We start from the raw sequence: 18,367 nt of genomic DNA on the forward strand, positions 1-18,367 counted from the left end.
TGTGTGTGTGTGTGTGTGTGTGTTTATATATTAGATTATAATATTTATAGTGTTCTCATCTGTCTCTTTCCAGCTAAATTGTCTTCATTGGCCAGAAACCAAGTGCTATTTCACCCCCTCTATTAATTTATGCCTAAAATATCAGGAATTGCCAAATGTATTATTATTCTCAATACCTGCTCACATGCCCTTTACTAGCAGCTTAAACCCAACGCACAAAGTTATTCACACACACCAGCATATTCCTGTGAGGACTTATGTGTAGGCTATTTTGTTTTATATCTGTAAATGAAATGCATGTTTTTTATAGACCTGTCTGTCAATATAATTACTACTATTGTGTCTACTGTGCAATTAATGTGTGCGTCATTGATGACCAATACATTCAGTTTTTTGGTTCAGTACGAAGGTAAAGTCAGGAGAGGGTAGCACATTTTAGCTATGACTGATTTGTTTTTGAACAGCACTAGAAATTATGCACGGGTTTAGAAAAACACTGCAACCGGCCCAACTTCATAACACAGAACTCCCAGACTCACAGGCTTATTCTGCCATCTGTTGGACTTATATTTAACTGCAGCAGTGTGTGATCGGGGATGGAGCTTCACTATCAGATAAACTGGATTGTATAACTCCCCATCCCAAAACACTACAACTGCAGCACAGCCTCTCACTGAACATGCTAGCTAGCAAAGACTGCTAAAGTTAAACAAAGCAAACTGACACGAGTACTAAATAAAGAACAAACGTTTGGGACAAGGCCCGATATGTTAGAGGATAGTTGCAGATGATGTCTTCAATCTGATCTACCTGGAGCTCATACTGTAACTTGTTCAACTCATCTAACCATAGTCTAGAGAGAATGAACATACAGGCCTAATATTGGAGTTAATTTACTGGATTGTATTTGCCTGAACTACTCTCAAAACACCCAGGCTATATGCCTATAGCATAATATTCAAATCAGGCTACATAAGATATACATTTAATTTTTCTATAGGATAAATGTCTACGTTGGGCCTGTTCGGCTATACTGTGATCTATTCTCCTAAAGGGGTTTTCTGTTAATCATTTCAGGCCTGCTATTATCTCCCTTGGTAGTGGTAGTATCAGCGTAGGCGGGGCTGACCCGGAGGGGCGGGGCGATTGAAAGGTCAAAGTTGAATGAATTTTGTCTTTTGTGCTAGCAGAAGAGTGGAGTCCGACCGAACAGCCGTGTCTCTTCCCTCTTCCCCGAATCCTTTTAAAACTCCCTCCCGAACCTCTCCCCTTCCACCCTTGCCACCCTACCCTCCCCCTGAACACACTTCAAGGGACGGTTCGGGTAAGAATGCACCGACACGGGGCTTTTTTCTTCTTCTTCCAGAGTGAAGGACAGTGCTAACTGTGCGCCTCACTGAGCTCCCTAGGCCGCGGCTCTCCAAGGATACGACTATTTACTGGAGCGGATGATGCTAACGAAACGCATTAGCGAGCTGTTTATGGGAAATTAGCTCACTGTTCTGTCCGATCACGTGTTAGCTAGACAGCGCTGATCAAGTGCATTTTACAAGGGAGATAGTTAAATGGAATGTGCATACTTAACGCTACTACGTGGCTAGATAAGTACGAATTTCAGAAATTAGACCTGTAACTTGGCTAGTAAACAGAGCTAGCGTCAACTTGCTATGATGCTCCCCGTAGCTCGTTAGCGTTAGCATTTATTGAACGAGTGCTCCGAAATGGGATTTGCGACGTTGTCCCAGGAGCTTGCTGCTGTAAATGTAGCGCGATGCTAATTGAAATGTAGCATTAATAATGCAACCTAGCTATATATTGGCAGCTACATTATCTTATGTCGAGGCTATGATAACAATGTAACGGGGATTTGTTTCCACAGCTGTACCAGAACATACATTTGGTCTCGGTGAGACAGTGGGTCATTGTGCTAAGTGCTAACGGGAATCGGTGGTTATTCAACTTGGGCTAGCCTAACGTGAATTATAGGCATGGAACGTCCTATTCTTTCAAAATGGCCAATGTTATGAAAGCACAGTGGTCATTCTAGCGGCAACACGCAAAACAACTGCTAGTTGGCAGTGCACACAGGACATCTCGGCTGATCTATTCGGAGATGGTGACTGACTGGATAACTCATGCCCTTAGCCATCATGTCGTGGATCTGCACTGTTGTCACTTTTTTTTGCATTAAGCAGCAAGCACATATCTTCTGTTTTGTTGAGCTAGCCACCTCACAATTTCCTGTGCCCCTGATAACGTTTTACTCTCTTGCAGACGTGACCTCTGTGACCAAAGATTCACACTTGTTCTACACCAGTTTACACTCTGGATTCTGCCGCTATGGACACGGGTGTGGTTGAAGGAGGACTTAATGTCACCTTAACCATTAGGCTACTCATGCATGGGAAGGTGAGTCTGTGTGCATGAGTTGTTTAAAAACTGTTGTGCGCATAATACTAGAGCAGCAAAAAAAAAATCTCCAGGGGGCCATACTGACTTACACAAAGTAAGCGAAGGGCCACACATTGGAGATCATACCTGCCAACACTCCCAATTTTCACGGGATTCTCCCACTGTTATTGTTAATTTCTCTCCCCATATAATAGTGATACAAATCCAATGGCCGTAGCAGATGAGACTTACTAACATAATTCTGCCTTTTATTGAGTTTGTGGGGGTTGTTTTGTTTTTCTTTGAGGACGTTGGGGGGGGGGCCGGATTGAGATGGTTCAGGGGCTGTGTCCGGCCCTGGGGCCGCATTTTGCCCATGTTGTACTAGAGGCTAGTGTGAATTTAAAAAAAACCCACTTCAGGCTTATTCAGCTTGTCACAATTAGGCGTGCCGATATCGCTTCATCACACATTTCTGTTATTTTACTTGCAGGAGGTTGGAAGCATCATTGGCAAGGTAAGCTTTTATTTCTTTGAGATTGATCATGATCCTACAACCTTTTTCGTTTGGTTTGTAAATATCGCCTGTCTGTGCTGTCTCTGCAGAAAGGAGAGTCCGTTAAGAAGATGAGAGAGGAGGTAATATTTATGTCTTTAGTTGCTGAAGAGCTGGGGTCAAAGAAATTAATGTGACTAGATTCCTGCATTAGCAAAACTGTACACGGTTCAATAACTTTGTTCCTTATCTAGCCTAATTATGTAGGCCAGTGTTGTTTCTGTGACATTCATTGACTCATGCATCATAAGCTAATGATGGGACTGACCTCATACTTCCTGCAGTCTTGACAAGTGTCTGTTCTTGCTCTCGTCCGTGCAGAGCGGCGCCCGAATTAACATCTCAGAGGGGAACTGTCCTGAGAGGATCATAACTCTTGCGGGACCCACCACCGCCATCTTTAAAGCTTTCTCCATGATCATCGAGAAGCTGGAGGAGGTTGGCGCTGCTCAATGCTCACTACACTACACTTTAAATTAGGGGTTGCAGGACTCATTGATTTTTTCCCAAGTTGAACTTTCTATCAATAAAGGCGAGTCAATGTTGACTAGTCGTCTCGCTCGCCGAGTTGGTGATAGAAGCCCACGATGCGGGAGGAATGTAAACAGAAACGCAATCATAATGGCTTGGGAAAACTCTGCAAGTAATATGAGCAGAGACTTACTGCTAACAGTTCGATGTAACGTGACTGTAATGTGTCCAGAGTTGTTTCATCATTCTGCTCTCACTGCAACTCCTGCCCGCCGCACCAACTGGAAGAAGCTGGCTAAACTTTTGATAGAAACCATCTGAATATTTTATTGTGTATTCTCCTGTTCCTTAACCAATCGTCTTCTCCTGGCTCTGCATCCCTCGTATTTCCTCATCTGTCAGCTCTTTGGGCATTTCACCGCGGGCCACACCGCACTGTCAGAGGATCAGCTGATCCCTGTGACATGAGTAAACCATGAAACCGCTCGCAAACAATAAAAGTACTCCGACGTCAAGACAAACAACGAATGTGCAAAGCCACAGTGCTCTAAGCCGAATACCGTTGCTTACTATGATTAACGATAAATCTAGGAAAAGACAAAAGATGAGAAGAGCAGCTCTGGCAGGCTGCTGCCTATAGGGCGGCGCAAGTCTCAAACCACCGCGTGCCGACTAGTAGGCGTCGACATATGGTAGTAGCATCGCCGACGAGTCTATGCAACCCCTCCTTTTAAATGAGTGTTTACAGTAATAAAATGAACAGCATTACATGTTTCTTAACATTTTCTAAGTATTCTTGTCTCGCCTTTTCCTCTCCAGGACATCAGCAGCTCAATGACTAACAGTACGGCCACCAGCAAACCACCAGTCACCCTGCGCATCGTTGTGCCTGCTAGCCAGTGTGGCTCGCTCATCGGCAAGGGTGGCTGCAAAATCAAGGAAATCAGAGAGGTTTGCTGCTACGATGAATTTCTTTCTGAAATCTGAACCAGTGTCATAATCAAAGCAATGCTCTCACACAGCGACCTGGGAGAAGTCATCCACGGCACGCCCTAATCTTCTCATGACTACTGCAACTCCCTTCTTTCTGACATCAACCAAAAGTCACTCTCGCCTCCCGACTAGCTCATCCCTTTAAGACCGCGTATGACGTGGGTTGCGGTCTTAAAAGGATACACACAAATGAGGGATATACACGCGAATGCTGCATCAGCTTTCAAAGGGTTAATTCAGAAAGCAGCAGCTAGGCTTTTTCACATGACATCACATCACCCCAATCATCATTGGCTCACTGTTCTGTTGAGAATCGATTTTTAAGATTTTACTGATCACTTTTTAAACCGTGTTTGGATCTGGCTCCAAGCTACATAACATATGTTGATCCCATATGAGCCAGTGCAGCGTGCCTTAGATCGTCAATTTGGGGTCCTTCTGGCCATTCCAAAGTCTAAACCAGTGGTTCCCAAACTGGTCCTTGGGGCGCCGCCTGGTGGTCTGCCAGAGCATTGCTTTTTTCCCCTTACATAATACACAGACATTAACCCTGAGGAGTAGGCTTGGGTTGATTTTCCGAAATCTCGCAATATTCTGTAAATATCACAATTTTGGAAATGTACTTGAAGAGGCTGTAGCGGGCTCAGTTTTAAAGCCAGAGTGAAACTAGAAGACATGGAAGTCATGGAAGGTGGCTACACAATGCTCCAAAGTTAGGCTAAATTTTGGCAAGAGTGGGAAAAAAACCATTTTCAAAGGGGTCGTCTTTCACAGACTAATGTTGGCAGGTGTCTGTTTTGAACCAGTAGCGTTACGTTTCTGATGCTATTGCATGGTTTAATTATTTTATTTTATTTTATCGGGAAAATAATGCTGGTATCCGCAGTGTAAGCCTACGTTCACACAGTCAAAAGACAACAAGACTGACCTGAGTCACTTAGGGGGGAAAAGATCAGATTCGAGCACTAAGGTTTGCTGTGTGAACTAAGTGGTCCCTGAGGAATTTGGTTTGGTACATAGTGGTACTTGTTCTGAAAAGTTTGGGATCCCCTGGTCTAGACCATGTCTAGACTATGTCTAGACTAAAGGTGGCTGTGCTTTTTTCATCAGGACGCCTCGGCTTTGGAACAACTTGCCTGAGGAGATGAGGCTAGCGCACAATCAGTGACTTTTTTAAAGTCTTTTATCATAACTATCTTAATGTTATCTTACTTTTGTTCTATTATTTGTTTATTTTGGTTTTCATTTTAGGATTATACCACTGTTGACTGTTTCATGTTTGCTCTTTAATCCCAGTTATTGTTGTTTTAGTGTCTTTTAAATTCATAATTGTATTATATTGAGTATTCTGCTTTTATTGTCTTTCAAGGCACTTTGTAAACACAGTTTTTAAAGCTGTGCTATATTATTATTATTATTAGCCTGCGCTATCCTAACTCCTGCTGTGTGTCTGTGTCCTCAGTCGACAGGAGCTCAGGTACAGGTAGCAGGGGACATGCTGCCCAACTCAACAGAGCGTGCCATCACCATTGCAGGGACCCCACAGTCCATCATTGAGTGTGTCAAGCAGATCTGCGTTGTCATGCTCGAGGTAGAGACCCTCTATTCAATCTATTGCTGCTATGACTGCTTTTCACAGGGTTCCCTCGGGACCTCGAAATCCTTGAAAGTTTGTGAATTGGAGAGAAAAAACATTATTATAAAGATTCTCATTGTTGTATAGGTAATTTGATCAGTGTTTCAAACTAGGCCGTGTTGGGTCCTTGGAATTTAAGGGAATTGGGCCTGGGAAGTTGTTGAACTTGATGTTTGGAGAAGGTGTGGGATTGCCCGTTAATTACTTTGAATTATTTTTCTGTAGCCAATGGTGGATATTTCTCTTTTCTCAGTCCCCACCAAAGGGAGTGACCATCCCTTACAGACCCAAACCCTCAGGCTCTCCTGTCATCTTTGCAGGTGGTCAGGTGAGCATCCGATGAGTTAGTTTGCTTCTTTGTGTTGTGCTTTTAGAGGTTGACACTGTTTGAGTCTTGTGTTTTTGGAGAGAGAAATTCCCACCATGTCTATGGAAGCAGGTAAAAGGCATCTGTCCATCATACTAGCTCCCTGTGTCTGCAGCAGGCCTGGGCTTTTGTTCTTGTATCAGACCAAGGACAGAGGTGTGATGGATACCTGATGTGTGCGTTAGGTGTGGCTCTTTATCACACCCCTCCTAAGTGCTGTTCTCTCCTTGCAGGCTTACGCTGTCCAAGGACAGCACGCCATTCCACAGCCTGATGTAAGTGAAGGTCCCTCTGTAAGTGATCCCATATATTTGCAAGTTCGGTCCTCCTGGGTAGCCACCATGACACCTTCTCATTTCCATCCCTGTGACTCATGTTTGTTTGTCTGTCTGTCTGTTTTTCCTCCCAACCACCGCCTCTCATTGACATTCATGTAGACGTCTCAAAGATGACTAGTTTTAAAATGCTAACATGGACTTTTTTCTTTTTAGCCCATCCCCCCTTTTTAACCTTTCTAGGCTAATGCACGGGTCCCATCTTCCGTTTCATATTTTCCTCTCATTATCACTAAAACTATATAGTATATAACTCAATTTAATAAAATGTCTGTTGTAGCATTTTCCCCATTCATGATTTCCTCTGCTTGTCCTTTCTCTCTTGCCTTCTGTATCTCTTCCTCCGTTGTTTAAACAGCTTACCAAACTTCACCAGCTGGCCATGCAGCAGAGCCCCTTCCCCATTGCACCTAGTAACCAGGGCTTCCAGGGTAGGTGGACAGACTGAAAGCAGGAATGTGATTGCTGTAGATTTGCGTTGGTTCCACTGACTCAGACATCATACTCATGACATCATACTCACTGACTCAGACATCATACTCACTCATGGGGGTTTCTCTGTATTTCTCTGCAGCTGGGATGGATGCCTCTGCACAAACTGGCTCCCACGAGCTTACCATTCCAAACGATGTAAGTCCCACCGATTTCTCTCTGCCGGTTTACTTTTTTGCCACCATTCACCAGCTGCTTGTTGTTGGCTTGGCAGAGGAGCCATGCTGCCTGTTTTCACGTGTATTTTTGTCATCTACTCTCCCTGCTGCCTACCAGCGCTCCTCTGGAGGGAATGAGTTATGCGGTGGTGTTCTCACAACATGTTCTCTCCTCCCCTCAGCTTATTGGCTGCATCATTGGCCGTCAGGGCGCTAAGATCAACGAGATCCGTCAGATGTCAGGGGCTCAGATCAAGATTGCCAACCCTGTGGAGGGCTCCACTGACAGACAGGTCACCATTACCGGCTCCCCCGCCAGTATCAGCCTGGCTGAGTATCTGATCAATGCCCGGTAAGAGACCGCATGCTAGCGCAACACATCCATCGCTGCTCTGTAAGCTGATAGAAACGTACAGTGACTGTGAGCTCAATACGTTTTCTGATACGGACTCGCTGATGTTTTAGGTCTGACTTTAATTTACTGTGGAGCTGAAATGACTAAATTCAGCCATTGTCTGCTTTAATTTGACGGTATCAATACTTAAAAACAACTGTTTTTCTTTTTCTAACAGCTTCTCAGTGTTTTACTCGTTACGATTATATTCAGTACTAGTCCAATCAAGCCAAAGCCTTTACCCTCAAAGTCACTGTCAGTTCAAATCCAAAGTAAAACACCAAGGAGTGTATCGCTGTCCAAACATTTAAGGAGCTCACTGTATGACCACACGTATTTTGAGTAACTATATTTGAACTTTTAATTTGTTTCTTCTCGTTAGGCTCTCCTCCGAAGCTACTGGATTGGCAGCCAACTGACAAGGAGGATCTTCATCAGCACCTAACGTAACCCCTGCCCCTACTTTTTACCAAGAGGTCCCTTACTGAATTTAATGCAAAAACCAAGTACTCTGAACTCACCGTTTTCCGCTCTCCTTTGGTTAGACACCTACTCAGCTGTAATTACATCATCAGTATATTGGTATTTTATTTATTTATTATGTTTTGAAAATTCCCTTTGCATATAGTTTTTAAAGATATTTTCTTCTGTTGTATTTTTTCTTCTCATTTTGCTGTACATCCGTATGACCTTATTGATATAGCTGAAACGTTTTGGAAAAATCTGAAAAGGCATAAATGGTGTTTTTTATGTCAGATTTTTCTTAGAAAATGTAAAAATGAAGAAAAAAAAGACCCAATAACATAATAGATGGACTGTTCTTTCCCTTCCTTTTTAAGTATCTATTTATTTTTATTTAATACACGACTCCTTGTGTTAGAATTCATTCACATTTGCCATCCTCTACCTAGAGTTGTACTTCCTGAATGAGGCATTGTGGGTAGAGGGGTTTACGTGGGTGTCAATGATCTACACTTGAAGATGTGTGCGGGAGAATGGTTTTAGTCCGAACAGAAGGCAAGTTCTCCCTTTTTAAGGTGGGAGTCTAAAGGAGTATTTTAAGCTGCATTATGTCTCAACCTAATTTGCTGTATAATTCTTTTGTGTCATTCCTGTTTCCATCCATTTTATTTCTCAATCAGGGCTTTTTGAGCATTGTTGTGTATTGGATTCTGATAGGGTGGGTGGGCCTTGGTCGCCTGGAGGGGGCCTGACTGAGGGGAAAAATATTTTCTTTTCTCTGAAATTACTAAGATAGTAATAATGATGATGATGATAACATTGAAATGTTTGTTTTAAATAGAGAAAATATTTTTTTTAACTGCAGGGCTGGGGGATGCTGCAAGGGGCAAAAACTAAAAGGCTTATTGGTCTTTATAAGTATATTATGCTGAGGTATTAAATTAAGATTAACTAGAAGGAGAATTATAGAATTAACACTAGTTTCCTGCTATCCTTTTTGCCTGGGTCAGATTTTATTTTTTATTATTCTTTGCAGGATGAAGAAACTCACGTTTTTTGTGCACGTTTTCAAACTATTGTAGATCTGGGTGCAATTGAATTGTTGAAGAAATTAAAATACAGAAATAAAAAAGATGTGAAATGCTGAAACTATTCCTGGTCGTAATTTTTACCTTTTCATAAAGGCGGCACATCTAGCTCAGATTGATAAATTATCCAAAAAACAAGTGCCTGTCTTGTTGGTAATTATTTTGTCGTGCAAGTACCAAAGGACAAAGTGTTAACTTTAAGCTATGAAATTGCACCGAAATGTTTTGGACATGCTGAAAATTATTGAATTATTCATGCATTTCTGTTCCAGCTATACTCGATTGAGAAATGGCTACATCACATCACACACTGTTGCTACATTACATTACATTGCTTTTCAAACAAACAATCACACACAGATTTTACCAATACATTATTTATTGTTTCTCATAATATTTTGATTTTGATATAATTCCTATGTTACAGGTACAATGTGCAATGCTGTATAAAAACAAAACCTCTATTCAAATCCAAAGGATACTTACTGTTCTACTACCACCATAGAGAAGTGCTCTATTCTTCATCTGGCTACCTCTGCTGTAATCGTAAAGGGATAGTTCATGTTTTTAAGAAGTCTTCCAGCGTCATGAACTTAACTAGGGAGTCTTTATTCAGTCCCTCATAGAAGCAGCCTGCACCAGTGTTTGCCTTCTTGAGATGGTTGAAACAGAAGTTATTACTTTTGTTAGCGATGCTAGTGGAAGTCAGAGGAGCTGGAGCTCATTTCTCTGAGCAAACACATGCAGCACTTTCAAAATTATTACCCTTGCATTACTACATTATAATAAACAAAAAGCTAATAACTCCTGCTACAACAAAAAAAGCGCAAACAACACCGGTAGAAGTGCTTTTTGGATGAACTGAAAAGACGCCCAGTCCAGGACAAATCTGACGAGCTTCATAAAAACCTGAAGCGTGTCTTAAAAGCAATGTGTATTCAAAACTCAGTGGTAGGAGGATTAAAAAAAAAGAACATAAAATGTACCTACTGAGAACCTTAATATGCTTCATGATTGATGTTTTAGTGAGATTTTCATTCCATTTTGACATCTTTTTTTTTTTTGAGAGCCAACATTTATTAACAAAAACAAAACAAAATTAATACTTTCAGGATTAAAAAAGTGTAAACTTTCTCACAAAATATAAAACGGACACATCCAAACCATAAATTATAAGCATGTGTAGTCATGCATTTGTTCATAGGGCTGCATACCGTTTAGTCTTACTTTTTTTTTTTTATTATCTTACACATAAAATAAATTTAGATATTTCTCATGTGGTATGTAATGGATATTTACATTATTATTCATTAGTATTTGATGCATTAGTGTATGGAATATCAGGATTCTTCCAGTTAGGGTGTCTAAAGGACAAAGAGTGTTATCGCGTGCGTGCGTGTGTGTCCGTGGGAGGGTTTTTGCTGAACTGGAGCAGTGGCTGAAGGATCCTGGGTAACTATTCGCCTAAACTCTATCGAAAAATCCCTACTTAACTTAAATGACACGTATCTGATGTCACAAGCTGCCAAAATAGATCTGATGCCAGGTTATGACAAATATCCTATGTCATCTCGTCATCCGACCAACTTAAGAGACACCATAAGTCAACTTGTCATAGTCTGAGTAGTGTGTGATAGGTGAGACCCTTTATGACAACAGTAATGTACTGCACTGACAGATTGGTGTGCGCTCGCGATGGACGATGGATAGCTGTAGGTCTTGGCTAGTGTCTGGTGATCTATGGGGGGCCGGTGTGGGGCGCCTGCGGGGACCCCTGCTGGGCCGCGGGCTGAGACAGCGGCACCCAGGCTCCGGCGCTGGGGGGGCGACTGGGCTCTCCGCTGCCTGACTGATCCAGCTCAGCGCTGTCGCAGTCAGAATCGTCACACAGGGCCCGACTCTGCGGGGCAGAGAGAGAACACGTCATACTGGGGCAGTTAAGCGTAACAATTGTGCATTTTCTGTAATAAAAGCATATAATTTGGTGCACTTACAGCCAAAGGCAGTCCAAAAAGAATTGGACATGGAGGCATCACAAATTGGGGGGTGGAATGCCAATGTTTTGTGGCCACAGACTGGCAGTAGTACCCTGGAAATCGTAACTGCAATAAAGTTGTGTAGACTAGTCTGATACTGTATATGGATGATCTTGGTGTCAAATCATACATTTTCTTTGTATGACGAGGAATTCAAATTTAGAACTTTAGGTTTTCTCAGAAGCTACCTTCTATCTCACAATTCAAGACTCAAAATAAGTGATTGTCATAACTGCCCAAACCTAACCTCTTGAAAAAATGTATGATTCGACACCAGATCATCCATATCAGATTAGTCTACACGACTTTATTGAAGTTACGATCTTCATAGGCTGCCAGTTTGTGGCTGCAAAAAATATATATATACTTTTTATACTTTTTACTCTCCCCCCCTTCCTTCAAATTCATGATGCCTCCCTCCATATCCAATTCTTTTTGGAATGCCTTTGGCTATAAGTGGACCTTTGATCACAAAATGCACAATTGTTATGGAATTTTTAGCTAAGCTGCCCCCACAGTGTACCTGACAGCAGACATAAAGCGTTTTGGGAGTAAATGGCTTTGGCTCTAAATCAGGGGAAAGCATTCCGTTCAATCGAAGACGATGACAGAACCTGACAGAGCGGTGGCAGAGCGAAGCGGGCTTTTTACCTCATTGGGATTCTGCCCGGCGTCCAGCTGAGCTTTGGCCTGGCCTGGCGCTCCGTCTCGCTCCGGGTCGGTGTTGTCCGCCGGGATCTCCGACCCCTGAGACAGCAGGTCGTCGCTGCGGTCGTCCAGCCTGTCGTCCGTGTTGGTGCTGACCACGTCGGGCGTGCCGCTGTGCGAGTGGTCAGTGGTGTGGCCCTCCTCGCCGTCCGATACCGACAGGTTCTCGGAGCTGAAGGTGGACACCGACGGGCACTTTGTGATGCTGGTCGGACGTCTGGAAAAAATAGGATCATATTAATTAAAGGAACACCAAACAAAACCACCTTGTACAATCGCCGATGTGAAAATGTAAAACGCACAAATTGGTAACTATCGTAGCTATTAGTTTAACAAGGACACACAGGAAAGATGGCATGAGGGAATTTATTCCAATACTGACAGCAACTTACTCACCGTCTCCGTGGCAACTCAACCTCGCTGTCAACTTCACCCTCCTCCTCCTCTGATGACACTCCACGCCTCTGTAGTCAGAGACAGGAGAAATGTTCAAGTGAAAATTGCTCAAGACACAGACGGTGTTTAGAGGAGAATACTGTGGAATAGCAAGTTATTCGGCGTTGTACCTGTTTGCGTGAGATAGCTGCCCTATAGAGAATGGCGGAGGGTGTGAGGTGCTGACTCCCGATGCCCCCGGATGCCCCCCGAGGCAACCTCACAGCGCCCGCTCCCTCGTCCTTGTCGTCCGCGTCGTGGGGCAGGCGTGGAGACCCCAGGGACCCTCTGCCCGCTGCCGCCCCCCTCCCGCACGGCGAGTCGGGGCTGCTGGAGAACGGGAACGAGGCGGCGTCCTCGCTGGGAGTGTCACTGCGCGGCGGGGTTTCTGTGAGGTCGTCCAGACCGGCCACGCCCGCCTCTGATCCCCCTAAGCCCGCAGAGGCACTGAGGCTGCCGCCTCTCTCCAGCCCCCCCGCAGAGGGCTCCCCTCCTTTCCCGTGGCCCTCGGCCTCCAGCGTGGTGCAGATGAGGTCGGGGCTGGAGGAGGAGAGCTGCCTCTGCTGCTGCTCGTGGCCCAGGCCCCGCAGCGCTGCGCTGGGCTCCAGGAGCTGCTTGGAGGGGTTGGCGCCGGAGGAGCCGTTGGCCTGGACAGAGGCGTCCCTGTTGGGGGACGACTGAGTTGCCTTTAGTCCAGCCAAGTCCCCGCTGCTGCCTTTGCCAGGCTTGCGATGGCGGGTCTTTACCCGCCGGGAGCGGCTGGGAGAAGTGGAGCTTCTGTTGGGGCAGGCTGGGATAGTGACCTGCATCACAGAGGAATCCATTTTGGGAATGATGACCTCCGTCTTGAGGATGTCTGGCCTGAAAGAGTGGGGAGGGAGCGGTCAAAAACGTATTAAATTAAAACTATAATCTACAAAATTAATGAAGATAATTATATTTATCCCTAATTGTTACAGTATGAAGAGTATCAAACTTTTACTAAATGACCAGTTGAGTTGAGATCTCACACCTCTTTCCTGAGGGCAGCTTCTGTGGGACGTTTCTCTTCTTGATGAGTTTGTCCATGGAGTTGGAGGAGCTGCTCTGTCTGGAGCTATGCTTGAACAGACCTGGATACTTCTTATCCAAAGACTGCTCCCTCCTGGAGAACGATACCAAATCACAGCGAAATGTAAATACATTGTAGGTGGCATTACTGTATCTGGGACACTTTGCAAAGAACATCGGCATAACTGTGTGGATGGATGGACCTCTCCATACTTCTGCAGCTCTTTCTCCTTGAGCTCCAGCTGCAGCATGACAGCGTTGAGTTCCATGTAAAGGTTGTTTGCCCTCTCCAGCTTCCTCTCATAGTGCTCACGGATGTCCAACGCATGCCTGAGAAGAAGAGAAAATATGCTGCTGGTGACACTGCTGCGTACGCATGAGGGAATCCAAATCCTCCACTATAGAAATGCACGACGAGGCACTTATTTCATCCACAAGGGTGGACAAAGGAAGAACCTTGAGGAAATGGGACTGAGTGAAAGCGTTCCCTAAAAAGCGAACCTGGTAACAGTAGCTGTACAGTATGTCCTGGATGTTACTCTGCTCTAGTGAGGGAGCTCCTGGGGACGTACACACCTTAGTTCCTCTCTGCGCCGGTTGATCAGCTCCTCATCCAGCCGGTGGATGCAGGTGCCCTCAGATTTGATCTTCTCAAAGTGCTGTTTCACCTCTTCCCGCCATTCAGCCTGTCGAGCACACACCCGTTAACTAACTCTGTTCTACTTTAATAACTCCAGTTGGATTTAGAACAAATACTTCTTCTCTGTCCCGTCACAGCGCATGCGTTATGTGATACAGGCATTCCTCTACCACGCCATGTGTGTGAATCAGATGGTGAATCATAGCAGCAGCCTGTACCTGAGACTGGAAGTATGTCTCTTGTGGGGTGGAGAGGATATCAGCCGATGCTATATCCAGATGAAGGAGGATCTGACGGAAAGAGGGCCTATTCCTGGGCTTACAGTTCCTGCGGATCCAAGAGTGCATGTTCAGAGAGAGGGATAATAACGGCGTATACATTTACGACGCGCTATAAAATCAATAAAGGTCTTAATGGGAGATAATTTTACTCGTCGAATGTTTAACGGGAGTCAAACACCTCCCTATGCAACCATTCTCAATCAGACTCCTCTTCATCTGCTCATTTCCTGCCTCTCTTGTCTCTCTCCGCTTGCCTTGCTCACTGGTTGTCTCTCCTCCTTCCATCGGTGCCCTTGTGGGCCGTCACTCACCAGCACTGTCTGAGGAGGATCTTGAAGCCGTCGGGGCAGCTCTCAGGAATGGGCATCTGAAGGCTGTTGTTCCCCACGCCCCAGATGATGGCGGACGAGTCCACGTCCTTGTAAGGGACCTCTCCGGTTAACATCTCCCACAACACCACACCAAAGGACCTTTTCGAAATCACAAACTATTAACTTACAACACTGACGTCTTATCTGCATCTCCACTGTAGTGCAATTAAGATAACCGCTGTTCGGTCAAACAAAAATCGCACTCTTAATGCATCTATCAAAGTGATGTGTTCTCATCTTTTTAATCCCCTTAGATTCTTTTTTTATTAGAGTAATTTTAATTGAATTTTTATTTGACTTACCAGATGTCCACCTTTTCTGACACGGGCTCGTTGCGAATGACTTCAGGAGCCATCCAGGCTACGGTGCCAGCAAACGACATCTTGGTGCTCTTGTCACTCAGCTGCTTGGAGGTGCCGAAATCAGAGATCTTCACCAGGTCATCGTGTGTGATCAGCATGCTGCAACAGTGTGACATTATCATGCTTAGTTGGTTCTTGGGCCAAACAAAAGTCCATTTTACGTGGAAATAATGGGGATAATAAGTGTCACGTCTTGTGGTCCCTCGGGCTCATTACTCACTTGGGGGACTTGAGGTCTCTGTGGATGATTTTGTGGAGGTGCAAGTAGTTCATACCACCAGCAATGCCCATGGACCAGTCAACCAGGAGGGAAGGGGTGATCTTCCGCCCGGCCCTCAGCACCTCATACAGCTGGCCTTGGGCACAGTACTCCATCAGGATACAGTAACACGGAGCCTGGGTGCACACGCCCCTGGGAGGGAACGCAAGCCAATCAGATTAAGCGGGCAAGGGTGACCAACCAATCAGACATTAGAAAGCGGTATATCATTTTCACGATCGCCATATTGATATTATGCGTGACTCTTAGTATGGGTTTCCTCACTTGAAAGTGATGATGTTGGGGTGCTTGAGTTTGCGGAGGTGTTTGATCTCAGTCTCTTTGATGTCGCGCACCTTCTTCACGGCCACGTCTTCCCCGTGGTACTTTCCCAGGAAGACGGCGCCCTGCGCCCCGCTGCCCACCCACTGCAGCTCCGAGATCTCCTCGAAGGGAACCTCCCAGGACTCTATATACAGACCAGCAAGTCGACAGAAAAACAAAACTAATTTGAAATTAAAGCTGAGAGGTTGCGTTGACACAGTGCTAGACAAAACACACTCCATCTACGGTTTTAGTGCATACTAATTATGGTATAAACAGGTGAAAGGATTATGGGACCCAAGTGTATGAAAGTGTCCCCCTGGTTTGGAGTCATTACTTTATTTATGCTCATCCCACAGTGCAACGCATAGCTAATGTATAGTCGATATGCAGAGTGGAGGGGGCAGAGCAAATGACACTGTGGAACATTTATTAGAGAAAGCTGCTGCCATCTTTAAGCACCTGGTCTATTGACAAGCTATTCAAAGAGACACTATCATCACTATCCACCTGTACAAGGATAAGTCTCACAGTCTAATCGGTCCATCATCCGTCATACCGACACTACGTTCATGACTGAGAGCGTGGCGACTAAAGAGAGATTAGAATAAAAATTGACAAGCGGATCAATTCTTCATCGGGGTCGAGTGAGCTGTTGAGATCTCCAGAGGGCTGCCTGCCTGGTGCTGTGTGTGTCTGACGCACACCCAGCTGTGGGTCATCATCACTGGGGGTCGAAGAACAGAGGCTGATGAACTGGTAAGCTGGTGTCACACCATGTTGCCAGTGGAACCCAGTGGAGCAAGTCAGAGAAAGCGATGGAAATAACTCCTCATCCATGGCCTCGGCTATTCATCGGCTATCATGCATCGCCATGGTAACGAAGGCGATGAAACGACTCGACTGAATGACTGACATGTTATAAAGTCACCAACTGTTTTGACTCGTACATCAGAAAATAGCTTCTCATTGGCATTTTAGACAGACACACTGCTCTACTTAACAGCTGCTATCCAAAACACAGCAGAGAGTCAGACATTGAAGATGGAATGTTGTCCTACCTTCATGGCTGTGTTTGTGTTCAGTGGAGTAGGCCTTTCCGATCATGGTCCAGACCGGCTTCAGGCAGCCAAACAGTCCCTCCAAAAAACCTCCACTTCCTGATTGTAGCCGGACGCTCTCCGACTGGCTGCGGACGGCGGCGGCCTCCGAGCTGAGGCCCGCCTCCGCCCCGCTGCCGCCGCACTGGCACGCCTCATGTTCGTGCAGCTTCAGCACACTGTTGTCAAAGTGGGTCGGGGCGGGTCCATCGCTGCTGGGGGTGGGGCTGCTGCCGCCCGGCACCACCTGGCCACCGGTGTCGATGGACAGCACGTTGCGCAGGACACACTGTGTGGGGGTCAGGTCGGTCTCGGGGGTGCTCTGGGTGTCTCCATCCAGCCGGCGATAGGGGGGTTCTGAGATGGGGGTGCTGAAGCCTGAGAGGGAGGGGGAAGGGGCGCGGGGCTCATGGATACAGGTCCCACTCATCAGGGGCTTCCCCAACACCGCAGGTTAGGGTGGATGGAAGGTGAGACGATGAGAAGGACGCCTTAAAGGGGGAGATTTAGGGGGGGGGGGGATGCATTAGAATATAGAGTCAATTATATAGCACCGTTATTAATCAGTATGTAACTAGTAGTATTTATTCTATTAATCATAAAAACAGGTCTACTGTTCCAGATGAATTATTTCAGCAGTAACAGGCTATTAGTTGGAGCTGTCCAGTGCTGAACACGACAGCTGACTGAGGTTGTTGCATGATTGCATCTCATTTGACCTTGTTGTCAATTCAACTTTTCTTCCATTCAGCAAAACAAACAAAAAACAAAAACAAAAAACGTCAAAACAGCAGCCAATCAGTGCTGCTGCCCAATCCTCCCGTTCTCCCACTCATTCTCCCCAACCAAAAATCCAGTCGGAATAATTCCAGTGTGTCTATGAATGGGACGAGCAGCCGGCGCAGTGGAGCCATCATCATCGTAGAGCGGAGATGGGCTTTATGAATGAATCGGCCATAGCAACGTTGTACCCTCCACAACCCTGTCACCTATCCTCCTATCTGACGAACATCACTGCTCCTCTCTGCCTAATAACAGCATCGGACTAGACCAGTCAACAGTGACCATAATGCTGTTATTTTCCTCATTCAGCGAGCGAAGAGCATTGCATTGTGTGCATCTGAAGAATATGACGAATTGCATAACCACCCGAGTGAGTGTGTGCGTAAGAGAGAGAGAGAGAGAGAGAGAGAGAGAGAGAGAGAGAGCGCACATGTACCCAATTCACGACATAGCCCACATCAGGTCCATATCTCGTATACTGCACCAGTGCACGAGAAGAACCGCGACGGCTGAGCGAATTGAACGCGTGAAAAGAGGGGGTGAGAGGGGGGGGGGGGGGGGGGGGGCACAACACCGGGCCTGACTGTGCGAAGGAGCAGTGCACACCAACGCAACGCATGAAGATCAATCTTTAAATAAACCAAGGATGTGATGATGACACTCAGTAGCATCATA

The 18,367-nt window shown here is 45.4% G+C and overlaps 2 protein-coding genes across 3 annotated transcripts; one reads left to right on the forward strand and one right to left on the reverse strand.

The window, feature by feature from the left end:
- The first annotated feature begins 1,185 nt into the window (after nucleotides 1–1,185).
- pcbp2 (poly(rC) binding protein 2) lies at nucleotides 1,186–9,398 on the forward strand. Of its 2 annotated transcripts, none has more exons than XM_083642073.1 (13): nucleotides 1,186–1,324; nucleotides 2,275–2,409; nucleotides 2,885–2,908; nucleotides 2,998–3,030; nucleotides 3,269–3,385; nucleotides 4,238–4,369; nucleotides 5,874–6,002; nucleotides 6,301–6,375; nucleotides 6,648–6,707; nucleotides 7,108–7,180; nucleotides 7,324–7,379; nucleotides 7,582–7,751; nucleotides 8,176–9,398. In XM_083642073.1, the coding sequence occupies exons 2-13, from the start codon at nucleotides 2,341–2,343 to the stop codon at nucleotides 8,210–8,212; spliced, it is 975 nt and encodes a 324-aa protein (XP_083498199.1). In that variant the 5' UTR covers nucleotides 1,186–1,324; nucleotides 2,275–2,340; the 3' UTR covers nucleotides 8,213–9,398. The 2 variants fall into 2 exon arrangements, with proteins under 2 accessions (XP_083498199.1, XP_083498200.1); XM_083642074.1 differs by having other exon boundaries at nucleotides 6,648–6,689.
- Nucleotides 9,399–11,081: 1,683 nt separating this feature from the next.
- Nucleotides 11,082–17,339, reverse strand: map3k12 (mitogen-activated protein kinase kinase kinase 12; the record flags this gene model as incomplete). The annotated part of the gene is made up of 13 exons (XM_083641552.1): nucleotides 11,082–11,243; nucleotides 12,031–12,304; nucleotides 12,484–12,551; nucleotides 12,654–13,383; nucleotides 13,535–13,666; nucleotides 13,786–13,902; nucleotides 14,149–14,258; nucleotides 14,431–14,539; nucleotides 14,805–14,963; nucleotides 15,167–15,325; nucleotides 15,447–15,638; nucleotides 15,771–15,954; nucleotides 16,871–17,339. The coding sequence occupies 13 exons, from the start codon at nucleotides 17,337–17,339 to the stop codon at nucleotides 11,082–11,084; spliced, it is 2,865 nt and encodes a 954-aa protein (XP_083497678.1).
- Between the last annotated feature and the right edge of the window lie 1,028 nt (nucleotides 17,340–18,367).

The sequence above is a fragment of the Poromitra crassiceps genome, assembly GCF_964638095.1.
Source record: "Poromitra crassiceps genome assembly, chromosome: 8".
NCBI lineage: Eukaryota > Metazoa > Chordata > Actinopteri > Beryciformes > Melamphaidae > Poromitra > Poromitra crassiceps.

Bases quoted from the DNA above. Each gene is read 5' to 3' on its own strand.
- pcbp2 (XM_083642073.1), top strand. From the start codon at position 2,341: ATGGACACGGGTGTGGTTGAAGGAGGACTTAATGTCACCTTAACCATT. The intron at 6,003-6,300 runs GTAGAGACCCTC...CTCTTTTCTCAG, and splicing joins TCTGCGTTGTCATGCTCGAG to TCCCCACCAAAGGGAGTGAC. The intron at 6,708-7,107 runs GTAAGTGATCCC...TTGTTTAAACAG, and splicing joins ATGTAAGTGAAGGTCCCTCT to CTTACCAAACTTCACCAGCT.